This window comes from Ranitomeya imitator, chromosome 4 (assembly GCF_032444005.1).
Source record: "Ranitomeya imitator isolate aRanImi1 chromosome 4, aRanImi1.pri, whole genome shotgun sequence".
Lineage (NCBI taxonomy): Eukaryota > Metazoa > Chordata > Amphibia > Anura > Dendrobatidae > Ranitomeya > Ranitomeya imitator.
Window position 1 is genome coordinate 331,066,958 of NC_091285.1, and position 16,102 is coordinate 331,083,059.

General features: G+C 43.3%; 1 protein-coding gene across 4 annotated transcripts in view; it reads left to right on the forward strand.

Moving 5' to 3' along the window:
• The window catches only part of TUBGCP6 (tubulin gamma complex component 6), a 73,884-nt gene that overhangs the window by 45,847 nt on the left and 11,935 nt on the right, over positions 1-16,102 (forward strand). For all 4 annotated transcript variants that reach the window (XM_069764932.1, XM_069764931.1, XM_069764935.1 and 1 more), the window contains exons 19-24: positions 1,238-1,427; positions 5,308-5,476; positions 5,652-5,793; positions 8,032-8,226; positions 8,341-8,473; positions 10,728-10,941. In XM_069764932.1, the coding sequence (XP_069621033.1) occupies positions 1,238-1,427; positions 5,308-5,476; positions 5,652-5,793; positions 8,032-8,226; positions 8,341-8,473; positions 10,728-10,941 (1,043 nt within the window). The remainder of the gene's footprint in view (positions 1-1,237; positions 1,428-5,307; positions 5,477-5,651; positions 5,794-8,031; positions 8,227-8,340; positions 8,474-10,727; positions 10,942-16,102) is intronic.

The following is a 16,102-nucleotide window of genomic DNA, read 5'->3' on the forward strand; positions in this document are numbered from 1 at the left end:
CCTCCTCTAAGAATGATATGGTTTCTTTACTCATTGTGTAAGGTGGTTATTATCCAGATTAACCAGCTCCCATCACACTGCTGCCTTTTCACATCCTAATAGAACGAGTGGATTTCCATAAGGACATGAAAAAACTGAATCTTCACTTCTAACAAACAGCACAGACATAGCAATGGTGAATGATAGATGTCCGCAATCTGCAGCTGTTCAATTAACCCTTTTCATGCCTTAGTTCATAGCGACCATGGCATGTAAGCAGATTGACAGAGATCACTCCCTCTATCGATTGGCTCCCTGCAGTGAGATCGGAACATGGTGAATTTCAGTAAGAAAATGACAAAACAACACAAAGACTATAAAGATCACCTACGTCCTCAAAAAAGTGAAATATTGTAGCGTTTTCTGTAAATTAAAGGGGATGTCCAATGCTCAGACAACCCCTTCTCAATCCCTGTTTGTTCCAGTAGAATAAGAACACTTATACTCACCTCTGATGCCGGAACCATTTTGGCAGTGTCGGCTCTCTCTCCCCAGACTTGCGTGACATTTTTATGTCCTACGATCCCTGTGACCAATTAGAGCTGGCTTTACTGACCCCCCCACCCCTCTTTCTCACAAATCAGACATTCGGAGGAAGTGAGGCCGCAGCACTCAATTCCTCAACATGTTTGATTTGTCCAAAGGAGTGGTTAGTGAAGCCAGCATCTGTAATCAGCCACAGGGATTGTGTGACATAAAAATGTCATGCAAGTCCGGGAAGAGTGAGAATAGATACTGCCAGGGCAGCGCCAGTACCGAGGTGAGCATAAATGGTATTCTACTGGAAAAAACGGGTATTGAGAAGGCGATGTCTGAGCAGTGGACATCCCCTTTAAGGTGAGCTTTGTATGGGAAGGTTCCCAATCAGTTGGTTTTAGTAGAAATATGGTGCTTATAATTTTCCCAGTTGAAGTCAATAAGGAAATAAGCCAATAAATCGCTAATCTCAGAGAAATTTTGTCATTTAAAAAAAAAAAATCACAATATAAAGTTGGTGTAGTTCTTAAGGGAATAATCTTTCATAGCTTTTTTTCTGTATACTAGGCCTGTGCTCTGTAAGTTCTGTTCACAAGTTACTGTTTTGATACAGTTTTTGTATGTCCTTTATGCTGAAATATGTGTGAAGTCTGAAAAATTGGATCATGCAGCAAAATTTGCAAATACGGTAAACCGTTAAAATGTTTTTTGTTTTCTTCAGATCGACTCTCTACAGTGTATGGGAGCAGTATCTGGTGACGAGACAGAAAACACAGGGGGCGCAAGTGATGATCACCCTGAAGGAGAGGACGACATCAATGGTGGCGCCTGGAAGAAACAGCAGACTTATCTACAGACACTGGCAGACAGCTATTGCCTTGAAAAATATCAAGATACCTATGAGATCATGTGTAAGCTACTTCAGAAAAGTGTAAAACGGCAACAAACTTTCCGTATTTCCTGCCAGCTCTCTTGGCTTTTCCTCCCGCTATATGCCGATATACCCCATGAACTACTGATACTGAATCATAGCTTTTTTTGTTATATAACTCTGAATTATGTTTGTCAGTGATTCCTCTTAAAATGCTACTTGTTTCAGAGCTGATCTAGCTCCTTCTTCAGGCATGTACAGTGAAGGAAATAAGTATTTGATCCCTTGCTGACTTTGTAATTTTGCCCACTGACAAAGACATGAACAGTCTATAATTGTAAGGGTAGGTTAATTTTAACATTGAGAGATAGAATATAAAAAATAAAATCCAGAAAATTACATTGTATAAATTATATAAATGTATTTGCATTTTGCAGTGAGAAATAAGTATTTGATCCCTCTGGCAAACAAGACTTAATACTTGGTGGCAAAACCCTTTTTGGCACGCACAGCAGTCAGACGGTTTTTGTAGTTGATGATGAGGTTTTCGCACGTGTCAGGAGGAATTTTGATCCACTCTTTGCAGATCATCTCTAAATCATTAAGATTTTGAGGCTGTCGTTTGGCAACTCGAAGCTTCAACTCCCTCCATAAGTTTTCTATGGGATTAAGGTCTGGAGACTGGCTAGGCCACTCCATGATCTTAATGTGCTTCTTTGTGAGCCACTCCTTTGTTGCCTTGGATGTATGTTTTGGGTCATTGTCTTGCTGGAAGACCCAGCAATGACCCATTTTTAATGTCCTGGCGGAGGGAAGGAGATTGTCACTCAGCATTTTACGGTACATAGCTCCATCCATTCTCCCATTGAAGTAGTCCTGTGCCTTTAGCAGAGAAACACCCCCAAAACATAATGTTTCCACCTCCATGCTTGACAGTGGGGATGGTGTTCTTTGTGTCATAGGCAGCATTTCTCTTCCTCCAAACTTGGCGATTTAATGCCAAATACCTCAATCTTTGACTCATCTGACCATAGCACCTTCTCCCAGTCACTCACAGAATCATCCAGATGTTCATTGGCAAACTTCAGACATGCCTGCACATGTGTCTTCTTGAGCAGGGGGACCTTGCGGGCACTGCAGGATTTTAAACCTTTACAGCGTAATGTGTTACCAATCGTTTTCTTGGTGACTCTGGTCCCAGCTGCCTTGAGATCATTAACAAGTTCCCCCCGTTCAGTTTTAGGCTGATCTCTCACCTGCCTCATGATCAAGGATACCCCACGAGGTGACATTTTGCATGGTGCCCCAGATCTATGTCGATTGACCGTTAAATTGTATTTCTTACTATTGCACCAACAGTTGTCTCCTTCTCACCCAGCGTCTTATGTATGTTTTTGTAGCCCATTCTAGCTTTGTGCAGTTGTATGATCTTGGCCCTGATAGCCTTAGACAGCTCTTTGGTCTTGCCCATGTTGTAGAGGTTAGAGTCTGACTGAATGAGTCTGTGGACAGGAGACGTTTAAAAAGGTGACTAAGTAAGACAGCTGTCTTTAATGCAGGTAACGAACTGATTAGGAGCGTCTAACAGTTAGGGTACCGTCACACATAACGATATCGTTAACAATATCGTTGCTATTTGTGACGTAGCAACGATATCGTTAATGAAATCGTTATGTGTGACAGCGACCAACGATCAGGCCCCTGCTGGGAGATCGTTGGTTGCTGGGGAAAGTCCAGCACTTTATTTTGTCGCTGGATCTCCCGCTGACACCGCTGGATCGGCGTGTGTGACACCGATCCAGCGATGTCTTCACTGGTAACCAGGGTAAATATAGGGTTACTAAGCACAGGGCCGTGCTTAGTAACCCGATGTTTACCCTGGTTACCGTTGTAAATGTGAAAAAACAAACACTACATACTTACATTCCCGGTGTCTGGTCATGTCCCTCGCTGTCAGCTTCCCGCACTGACTGGTGAGCGCCGGCCAGCCGTAAAGCACAGCACAGCGGTGACGTCACCGCTGTACTTTACAGTCGGCGCTCAGTCAGTGCGGGAAGCTGAAGGCGAGGGACATGACCAGACACCGGGAATGTAAGTATGTAGTGTTTGTTTTTTTACATTTACAACGGTAACCAGGGCAAACATTGGGTTACTAAGCGCGGCCCTGCGCTTAGTAACCCGATGTTTACCCTGGTTACCCGGGGACTTCGGGATCGTTGGTCGCTGGAGAGCTGTCTGTGTGACAGCTCTCCAGCGACCAAACAGCGACGCTGCAGCGATCGACATCGTTGTCGGTATCGCTGCAGCGTCGCTTAGTGTGACGGTACCTTTAGACCTACATGGAGAATACTACCTAAAGTGGGGGATATCACATTCTGGGGGTGGCAGGGCAGGGGGATTGCTATCAGTGGGGATCACCTACAGGGGATGGCTACATTAAGGGATACTACATATTGGAGGCTACATGGAGAATACTACCTAAAGTGGGGGATATCACATACTGGGGAGAGGGGGAGTTTAACATACTGTTTGTTTATGAAAAGATCGCATATGACATATGTATACTATTGGGTAAAAATGAGTTAATTATATTAGTCCGGCCCTCTAAAACCATCCCAATTTCTCATGCGGCCCCATGGCAAAATTAATTGCCCACCCCTGGTCTAACTGGTCTGTAGGAGCCAGAACTCTTAATGGTTGGTAGGGGATCAAATACTTATTTCTCACTGCAAAATGCAAATAAATTTATATAACTTATACAATGTGATTTTCTGGATTTTATTTTTGATATTCTATCTCTCAATGTTAAAATTATCCTACCCTTAAAATTATAGACTGTTCATGTCTTTCTCAGTGGGCAAACTTACAAAATCACCACGGGATCAAATAATTATTTCCTTCACTGTATATCATGCATGAAGAAGGAGCTAGATCAGCTCTGAAACGCATAGCATTAATAAAGCTCACTCATATGGTAATCCCCCAGTGGTACCTACTGGTTCCGTACCTTTGGCAGCTCTATCCCTAGCCCCTGCTTCCATCACTTCCCATTTTGACACTGTAGGGACAACACCTCTCAGCTGGTAACACCCAGTTGCCAATTTAATCAAACATTTCTGGGGGAATATCAGAAGAAATGCACAATGTAGAATTGTAAAAAGACCTGATCCAGCATTGTTATTTCATGGAGAATACAGGTATGTGCAGCTGACAGGTTCTATTTACTGGGGTCGACATCTTTAGGTAGAATCTTTACAACTGACTAATATATACTGGCCATATAAATCAGAGAGAGATCGCAACGCAGTGTGTGGACTTGGCCGCCCGCTCTCCTGACCCAAGCGTGACAACTTCATGCACTTCTATGTAGCTGTCACGCTCGGGTCGGGAGAGCTGACAGCCAGTCCACGCATTGTGTTCCGATCTCTCTCTGATTTATACAGCCATCTTACTGCACCCTTATAGTCCGTATGAAGCCCCTGACATCATGCCGCTCACTGGAGATGGTGTGATGTGATGCAACAAGTTGATTAACAACCTCCATTGAAACATTGGGCATGTACAAGGTGCTTAGATGATCTGGAGCTCTGCAAGCACAGATGACCGTATATGACCCTATTAGCAGCAAACGTTGATCTTGTGCAGGAAGCTAGCATGGACCGTGTGTATGAATGGGAGTTGCTCATGCATGGGTTGCATCGCCCGATCTTCCATTTGTGGACATTTCATAGACTGAAGCTTGGTGCTGCCCATGGGAAAAGGCTTTGCAGACACTGAAAAGTGTCCTCTTTTCTCCACTATTACTTTCCCTCCCCCACTCTTCTCCGTTCTTGACTTACGTACCTTTGTATAACGATCTCTTGATACAAGTTCCATAAAATGTTTCTACTTCCATGATGCACTTTGTTTTGGGCCTCCAGCAAAGCCTCCGGTTCCCCACATGCTCAGCCATGTGATGCCACGAGAGTTCTCCTTTCCGCTGGACCGGGACATAGAGTCCGCTACTGACGAGACAGCCGTCCAGCTCATTGAGCTTCTCTCCCTACCAGTGCTGATGAAATATTCTGTGACGGCTCCGATTGTATCCAGGTCAGTTCTGCACATGCTACCTGTCACAGTGATGTATTGTTGGGGCTAAAAATGTGCTAAAATGTCCTCCTGAAACACAAGACATGGTGTCCTGGGTGGCCAGCCGCTTTACTAGTTCTGTATAACTATTGATGGTTTCCAGATCACCGCTCACTGACTCTGCATTGGTTCCTAGTGTTTCCCTAGTGAACAAAGCTGTGGTGGATTACTATTTTGTGGAGCTGAATATGGAAAAACATTTTGCAGCAATCCGACATTTCCTGCTAATGGAAGATGGAGAATTTGCCCAGTCACTCAGTGATCTGCTCTTTGAAAAGGTGAACCATTTTTCATAGATTTTCTGCCGCTCAGCACCTAAAATGCAGGTTTTGTTGTTTTGTTTTTTTTTTGTCTCTTTTTTGATAAAATTGAGAAAGTCATAGTTGTGTTTTTCTAAGGCAGAATTCAGAGGTCAGAGTGTCACAGTCTGGCTATGGGCCATGATTTTCCTGATCCGCCTCAGGGTCTTTTGATGTAGTTACAATTACACCCTGGCCTAAAAGTCAAACACTCAGGGTGCTAAATAGAATACTCCATAATTGCATCTGGAAAATGCTGGCAAAATTGAATGTTACACTCTGTCTTCAGATTTTGTGCACCCCCATTCGAGGACAGCATAAAATAGCCAAGGGACAGACACACTGATTCCAGTTGTGTGTCACTTACTGGGCTTCTTGCTGTAGTTTTGAGAAAACATTGTTCTATCTGCTGCAGCTCTGCTATTCCTTTTAGTTATGAGTTCTCAATATTTTTGAGCTGTGTCTAACTCTGCCCTCCACCACTAATTGGAAGTTTTCTGCCTATGCAGAGTCCAGGAGAAAGCTGTCCATCAGTGACACGGAAGGGTTACAAAGTCCATCATTTTAGCTTTTTAAGATGCTGTTCTAGAAAATATTCCTAGAATTTCTTTTTCTTCAATGGAAACTGCATCCTGTCAGCAGGTTTGTGCTATGTATTCTGAGGACAGCATGAAGCACAGAATTCAACGATGTGTCAGGCTGTGTGCTGTCGTTTCCTTACACTGAACGTCATTGCCTGGCAGGGCTGCCATCAAGGCATTACTGGTGTATGGGGCCTAACCATAGCTGCAAAGAATGAAAGAAATAATTCTAAAATAAAAAAAAGTAATCTAAGTGGACAACACAAAGTGGTTGGTCAAAGGGGGTGCACAGTGATGCGCAGCCCAAGTGCTGTCCTAATTAATAATTATTGGATTTTTGAGCAATGTGATAGACCCTATGTGAGTGATAAAAAAAATCAGCAACAAATAGGAACCATCCCTGCGGTTGCCAAGTGCAGGGAGGCAGATCTCGGCTGCGCATGCTCCTGCCATTTTGCTTCAGGAGAAGGAAGAGGAGGGCCGAGGACCAGGGGTACCAAGGTACTGTGGGGGACCTGGGGACATAATTTCTCCTCTGACATGTTATATCGTGTCAGAGGAGAGAGAAATAACTTTTATGATCGCCTCTATTCATTGAATAACGGGATCACATGATCGGAGACTGGGAACAATGGCCCTGATCGTGTTCTCCAGGGTCTCAGCTACTCCTGCTACCTGAAACTTCAGAGATTTTCCAACTCTGTGCGGAGCTATTCTCTTATTCCCTATCACCAGTTTAAAACTGCAATGAGGGAATGAGGTCCCATAGCGGCCAATGTTTTAATGCTTATCGGCGGTTGTTAAGGGGTTAAAGAAAAATAAAGAAAAATATACTTGAAAAGAGTATTGGATATGTTAAGGTAATTTTAATAGGTTAGAGTAGAGTAGGGTGCTGCCAAGGGTCTTCCTTGTTGTGGCAGCAGCTTACAAACATTTTTTTGGCCAAAACAAAAGCTACTATGCATGTGATCTAATATTCGATGGGAACTGTTAATGTGTGACTGGTGAGAATGTGGTGCAGAAGAAGAATGGGCGGTAGGGTTATGGAAGGTTTGAGGGGTGAAGGCGGAGCTGGGGTGGAACCTGGGTGGAGTCTCAAGGGGGCCTGAAAATGTTGCCAGTATGGGCCCCCGAAATTCCGTTGCTTGGACTACAGCAGCTACAGCAACCAATGCCTGTAAGTCAAACTCAGCCGCCTCCTGTGATAAGCAGCTCACTGCCTTTCAGAGCTTGGTGTGGGCAGGATCAGTGTTCTCAGCTCTGCAGCATTCTAAATCTAAGATCCGCTGCACCCAGTAATCTAAGTGACACATCGTTGGATTCAGGGTCTCTTTCTCTACATTAGGCTGCTCTTAGATGAGGTAGCTGAAATCTGGTGACATTCTCTTTAAGGTACTGCATAGAAAAACTATGTTTTTGTTTTTTTAACTTATTCTATAGTATGCCATGATTTTAACATACTAAAGATCCTGCATTGTGACTATACTGTATTTCACACTATTGTACAAATTTCCATGGACTACAAAGTAACGTGACCAAGCCAATAAGAAACGTATGTACTGTGCCCTAAGAAGCGCATGCGCGTGTTACCTGCCTGTGTGTAGCGTCCGCTGACCTTGCCCCATTTGTTTCCTAGCTGGTGTCCGGTCAGGCCCTCCGCGAGCTGTTCACTCCCTTGGTTCTGAATTCCATATTGAACAAAGCTCTGCAGTACAGCCTACATGGCGACTCTCATCTGGCATCCAATCTTTCTTTTGCACTAAAGTACATCCCAGCAGTGTTCTCGGCTACAGCTCCTGATACGTTAAGTTGCTTGGAATTAAGATATAAGGTAAAATAATCTATATACTGTACCTGGTGGGTGTGATAATAAATATGCTTTGGAGAGAAATGATCTATTACAACTTGTATGAAGTGATTAAATGATGTTTTCCATCTTCTGCAGGTTGATTGGCCGCTCAACATCGTCATCACGGATAACTGCATCAACAAGTACAATAAGATTTTCTCTTTTCTCCTACAACTGAAACACATGGTCTGGACTCTCAGGGATGTTTGGTTCCACTTAAAACGCACAGGTAAAACGACATTAAAACAGAATTCCCTCAGAGAAGTGCACAGGCTCATGAGTAATCGTAAAAGACAGATCTTATCGCAAGAAATATTAAGACTTCGTACTTGGTTAAAAAAAATGCGTGAGTACACTAATTTCATATCCATGTCCGGTCTGAGGGGCCAGCCATCCCTGTGGAGTGATTGTGTTTTAGTTCTAGAACATTCTTCCTTCTCCATTCTGTCAGTCCTTGAAAATCTTTGTTACACAAGTGTGGTCTGATATTTTTTCACGGACCCAAATATGTGCACAGCCCCATAGAATATCATAGGTACAAATACTATCCATGAAAACGGCAGATGGCACTCATATGAGAAAATCAGCCGTATACACAAGTGTTTACTGGGACCAATTTTCCTTTTCTCATTAAAGGCTCTGGTTCATCCACCAGTTGTTCTGGTGTACCCTTTTTAACCAAGTGTGAAGTCTTAACGGGGTTGTCCATTATTAGGACAACCCCTTCTTGAACTAAATGTTTGGCCCTGATAAAATAAAAAACAAAAAAGCTATACTCACCTCTCATGTTAGCCCCGTTCCAGCGGTGTCCGCACTCGTGCGCTGTTGTAACACATGGTGCCTGGCGTCACTCTCTCTTCCTTCACATGGATCAGCGGCAGCCCAGACTTCCTCTATGTTCAATCCGTGGGGACAGTGACCCCAGCGCTGATTGGGTGCCAGGCACCACATGTTACATCACCGCACCGCATTTATTTTATATTTTGATTTGATCGATTGAACATTTCTGAAGTCTGTGATACCAAATATCTTTTTAAAAATATTGTTTTATTTTCAATGGGGCAAAAAGGGGGTGTTTCGAACCTGTTTTTTTTTTTTCTTCATATTTTTTGAAAACTTCTTTTTTCCACTTTATTTAATAGTTCCCCTAGGAGACTTGAAGCTTCGATCATCCAGTTATTACCTGTGCTATGTATAGCAAAAATCACAAACTTCTATGAACTCTAGCCGCGAGCTGGCATTCGCAGGAGTATTGTAATAACAAACACTGGGGTCTTCAGCATGCCTCCAGTTGTCATGACAACCAATCAGCGCCTTGTGATCACGTTACGTGTTCGCCAATGGAAGAGTGGAATGACGCTTGCCCCGCTGACACATGTCAAGTTCTGAGCGGCAATTAACAGGTTAATAGCTACGGGCTGAGCACTGCTCCTCCTGCGCCTGTTAAAGGCACATGACAGCTGATCAAATCCGCTGTCATATGGGGGAAAGATGCGGGCTCAGCATCGGAGCACACACCAGAGACAAGTCCATAATTAAAAACCACGGCCCTTCTGGGGATAGATGCACAAGTAGAATCCTGGTCCGTAATTCAATAGGAAAGAGACCAGCAAGAAGACAACAGAGAAGACCCAATGAGGAGGCCAATGTAAGAGGAGACTGGAGACTGAGAATTACTCATTCCCATGTAAATCATCTGTCAATATATATCTAAATGTCAGTATCTCACAGTTGTCTCTGCTGCAGAAAGGTTTGTCCTTCTGCCCAGTGTATAAATGTAGCACTTTCAATCTGGAGCTGGAGGAACTTGCGCTCAAAGGCTCATTTCTTTAATGCTGTCCCCTCTACTTCACTCACTACCAATCAGCACTGATTATCTCTAGTGGCCTAGGTCTCCGAACCAAGAGCTCTTTTCGGCCCCCACTAGGAGCTCCTCCACTCAAAACGTTTAGCGACTTTTATGGTCAGGAATTCAATTCTTTAAGATCCAATATAGAATGGGGCTGTTTGTATATGTATAATTACCTCGCACCCCTTGACCAAGAGGCCTTAGAGGACAAAGAGCAGCTGGCAAAGGGGGTGCAATTGTTCTCATGGCTAGAAATGATTATCTTTACAGATAGTGCTACAGTCGTCTATTGACTACTATGGTCTATCAAAGAAAATGTATATCCTCTTGGAACGACACTTAGCAGCAGGAACCAGTGACCAAAAGACGTGACTACCTCTTTAAAAAGAATCCAGTAACACCAGTCTTATAGATTCTGCCATTCTGTTGGAATAAACATCTCATTAATATTCTTGACACATACGTCCAGAAAGCTCAGAGGCAAATTAACCACAGATTTGCATATTAAGGACTCAGATTGCTATATTTTCATGTGTACCGTCTTATTTATTTTCCATAAATCAATAGTTACTCTTTACATGTGAGAGATGGGTAAGCAGACTCCTAATCTATGCTATTTTTGTTTTGTCTACAGCTCTAGTGAACCAAGCATCTAATTCTTCCCAGTATCGGCAGCTTCAGCTTTACCGCCATGAAATGCAGCACTTTGTGAAGGTTATCCAGGGTTACATCGCTAACCAGATTCTGCACGTCACTTGGAGTGAATTCAAGAACAAACTTCACACCGTCAGTAACCTGGAGGAAATTCGCAAGACGCACACAGAATACCTCAATAAGGCACTGTTCAGGTAGTAACCAATGTGATCAACTGAAAGGGTTCCGTGTAGCCTAATTACTGTAAATAATCCTAAACCGTCTGTCTTGTAGGACGATCTGGTTACAGTGATATCTGCCTTCATATAATCTGTCAGATTTATGTGCATCACAGCAGTAGTAAACTTCAGAGATTGTTCAGTTGGAAAAACACATATATATATAATTTTTTTAAATTATATATATATATATATATATATATATATATATATATATATATATATATATATATATATATATATATATATATATATATATATATATATATATATATATACACACAGTTAGGGCCAGAAATATTTGGACAGTGACACAATTTTCGCGAGTTGGGCTCTGCATGCCACCACATTGGATTTGAAATGAAACCTCTACAACAGAATTCAAGTGCAGATTGTAACGTTTAATTTGAAGGGTTGAACAAAAATATCTGATAGAAAATGTAGGAATTGTACACATTTCTTTACAAACACTCCACATTTTAGGAGGTCAAAAGTAATTGGACAAATAAACATAACCCAAACAAAATATTTTTATTTTCAATATTTTGTTGCAAATCCTTTGGAGGCAATCACTGCCTTAAGTCTGGAACCCATGGACATCACCAAACGCTGGGTTTCCTCCTTCTTAATGCTTTGCCAGGCCTTTACAGCCGCAGCCTTCAGGTCTTGCTTGTTTGTGGGTCTTTCCGTCTTAAGTCTGGATTTCAGCAAGTGAAATGCATGCTCAATTGGGTTTAGATCTGGAGATTGACTTGGTTATTGCAGAATGTTCCACTTTTTGGCACTCATGAACTCCTGGGTAGCTTTGGCTGTATGCTTGGGGTCATTGTCCATCTGTACTATGAAGCGCCGTCCAATCAACTTTGCAGCATTTGGCTGAATCTGGGCTGAAAGTATATCCCGGTACACTTCAGAATTCATCCGGCTACTCTTGTCTGCTCTTATGTCATCAATAAACACAAGTGACCCAGTGCCATTGAAAGCCATGCATGCCCATGCCATCACGTTGCCTCCACCATGTTTTACAGAGGATGTGGTGTGCCTTGGATCATGTGCCGTTCCCTTTCTTCTCCAAACTTTTTTCTTCCCATCATTCTGGTACAGGTTGATCTTTGTCTCATCTGTCCATAGAATACTTTTCCAGAACTGAGCTGGCTTCTTGAGGTGTTTTTCTGCAAATTTAACTCTGGCCTGTCTATTTTTGGTATTGATGAATGGTTTGCATCTAGATGTGAACCCTTTGTATTTACTGTCATGGAGTCTTCTCTTTACTGTTGACTTAGAGACAGATACACCTACTTCACTGAGAGTGTTCTGGACTTCAGTTGATGTTGTGAACGGGTTCTTCTTCACCAAATTAAGTATGCGGCGATCATCCACCACTGTTGTCATCCGTGGACGCCCAGGCCTTTTTGAGTTCCCAAGCTCACCAGTCAATTCCTTTTTTCTCAGAATGTACCCAACTGTTGATTTTGCTACTCCAAGCATGTCTGCTATCTCTCTGATGGATTTTTTCTTTTTTTTCAGCCTCAGGATGTTCTGCTTCACCTCAATTGAGAGTTCCTTTGACCGCATGTTGTCTGCTCACAGCAACAGCTTCCAAATGCAAAACCACACACCTGGAATCCACCCCTGACCTTTTAACTACTTCATTGATTACAGGTTAACGAGGGAGACGCCTTCAGAGTTAATTGCAGCCCTTAGAGTCCATTGTCCAATTACTTTTGGTCCCTTGAAAAAGAGGACGTTATGCATTACAGAGCTATGATTCCTAAACCCTTTCTCCGATTTGGATGTGGAAACTATCATATTGCAGCTGGGAGTGTGCACTTTCAGCCCATATTATATATATAATTGTATTTCTGAACATGTTTTTGTAAACAGCTAAAATAACATAACTTGTGTCACTGTCCAAATATTTCTGGCCCTAACTGTGTATGTATATATATATATATATATATATATATATATATATATATATATATATATATATATATATATATATATATATATATATATTTTTTTTTTTTAAAAGCAGATAATTCTTATTGAGAACGTACAAAATTTGCATGTAACAGATAAAGGACATTTTAATCAAAATCCAGTCCAACACATACCTAATATTGTATAATGCTATTCAGACATCTTCTGCCCCTACGATGCAAACCCTCAGACACTCTGTATAACCAACAGACTAATTCATATCAAATGTGACTGGTAAACTCTAGGATCATTAATGTATAGGATCTATAATATGTTAAATTTTCCATGGCCTCAAACATTGTTTCAAATGCAAGAATTGGATTTGGCATAGCAGAGGTGTCAAGCCATGGACCCCATATCTTTTCAAATTTATGAAAGATGGAAAAACTATGTTCAACTGTGTTCCTAATATAAATCTACAGAACTACTAATGACTTGTATTAGTAAAGGTGCTCTAATCTCCAGGCATCAAGTAATCCACTTCTAGATTGTACTTGTTAAAGGAGTTGGGTGCAAAGGGGGCTGGCCAATTTAGTTAACTATTCTTTTTCTGCCATTCCCCCTCCACATGTTTGCTTTTGGTGTTATCAGTGCTGTCCTAGAACCTCCACTTTTGGCTTCTGCTTGACATGGGGCAGCGTGTAAATAAGACAGACTGTCCTATGTCAAGCAGAAGCCAGAAGTGGAGCTTCTAGGACAGTACTAATAAGATCAAGATGCCTTTTGTTAATTCAAGAAAATTAGTAAGTTCTACATATTCATATTAGATTTTCCATTGAAAAATTACTTATAGAAAACAAATTTGCTCTTGTAATTCCCCATATTGGGGGATGTGCATATGAACATACAGAAAGATGTGTATAAACCTAGGGTACAGCTGAATTATAAATGGGGTGATCTTATCAAATTTGCTATATATACCTGCTGCCTAATTAATAAAGCTATTTCATGGAAAGCAGTGCCCAGAGAAACTAATTTGAAAAAAATCATTACTTTTTTGTTTCCAAAATAGCATTGGTAAACTGATGGTGAAATATAACGATATGCAGCCTTCTCTGGAATCTATTTTTTTTTCTCCTACTCCTCATTGGGGGACACAGACCGTGGGTGTATGCTGCTGCCACTAGGAGGCTGACACTAAGTGATACAAAGAAAGTTAGCTCCTCCCCTGCAGTATACACCCTCCTGCTGGCTCTCAGCTCCTCCCCTGCAGTATACACCCTCCTGCTGGCTCTCAGCTCCTCCCCTGCAGTATACACCCTCCTGCTGGCTCTCGGCTCCTCCCCTGCAGCAGTATACACCCTCCTGCTGGCTCTCAGCTCCTCCCCTGCAGTATACACCCTCCTGCTGGCTCTCAGCTCCTCCCCTGCAGTATACACCCTCCTGCTGGCTCTCAGCTAACTAGTTCTTGCTTAGTGTCTGTAGGAGGCACATGGGTCTGGTTCAGACCCCAATGTTTTTATTTTATTCTTTACTTTTCTGTAAATTTTTAATTACCGGAGTGAAGGGGGCGGCGGATCCTTTCAAGGTTCCGATCTTCCCCGAACCATCAACAGGCGAGAACGCGGAGTATACCTCCCCGTACCCTCTCCTGCGACGTGGGAAGCCATGCCTGAGCTCACTTCAGGGGCGACGGTTCCTTTCATGGTCCCGATCTCCCCACACCAGCAGCAGGCGACCACATGGAGTGTCACCTCCATGTATCCTCTCCTGGAGCCAGGCCTATAGCCGGACAACTGGCCCTGTCCACCCGGGACTGAACTCCATGGATGTACAGAGGCCCCTCTCTAAGGCGTCTGAGCTGCCCCCACTGCACCACCGCTGTGAAAGCGGATGGCACAAGGAGGCGGACGGTTCCTCTCCACCTCCCTAACAAACGGATGATGGATTGAGGTTTATCCCTCTATCCCTGCACCGTCCACGCTGCAATACCTGAAGAACAGTAGAGTGTGAAATCCAGTCATCGCGGCGGCTCCATGCCGGGACGTGCACCGATGGTGAGTGGATCCAGTCAGCGATGGGCCTCTGCAGTGGAATATTCACATGCTGACAGGCAGCCTCAGCTTCCCTGTGGCCCACCTCCCTGAGGTAATGCTCCAGCTAGCTGCAAAAATATATCCCCCGGCTTTGGCCGATGTGTAGGCTGCATTCCGGAAGCCGCGCCCGCACTATGGCGCGCTAAGGCGGCTCCGCCCACCTTTTCTGGCGCTTCTTCCCTGGCACGCGAGCGATCGCTTCCCTCGGCAACGCTGGTATTGCTCACTCCAGCTGCAGAAATTTAGGCCTCAGCTTGGGCCTATTCATGTACGTCACAAGGCTCCGCCCACATCACGTCTGTGCCCCTCCCCCGAATTGGCGCCTCTTGCTCTCTGCAAGAGTTTACCACTTCTGCAACTCCTGGTGGCCATCTTGGTCCATCCTGCCGGCACACACACACACAGGGGCTATGGTCTTATATTAAACGACTCTGCATTCGGGTAAGGAAGTACTTCACTCTTTCCTTCCCCCTGTACTTAACATGACCAGTATTTCTCCCTGGTCTTAAAGGCACATGACCAGTATTCCCTAGTCTTAAAGACACATGACCAGTATTCCCTGGTTTTAAAAGCACATGACCAGTATTACCTGGTCTTCAAGGCGCATGACCAGTATTACCTGGTCTTAAAGGCATATGACCAGCATTCCCTGGACCAGCATTCCCTGGTCTTAAAGGCACATGACCAGTATTCCTGGTCTTAAAGGCATATGACCAGCATTCCCTGGTCTTAAGGGAACATGACCAGCATTCCCTGGTCTTAAGGGCATATGACCAGTCCGAAGCCGGTCACCCTAAATGAGCTCAAGAGTCCTCCGCCGCCAATCCCAGCTTATCCCAGAGTACCTAGTTCCCTAAGTGGGTTTCGTCACTGCCGCAACCCATGGATTCTCTGACAAGAGACTGAATACCTCCGTGAACCCTCTGTGGCTCGGAGTGCTCGCAGGACCAATATACAGTTGTGGCCAAAAGTATTGACACCCCTGCAATTTTGTCAGATAATACTCAGTTTCTTCCTGAAAATGATTGCAATCACAAATTCTTTGGTATTATTATCTTCATTTAATTTGTCTTCAATGAAACAACACAAAAGAGAATGAAGCAAAAAGCAAAACATTG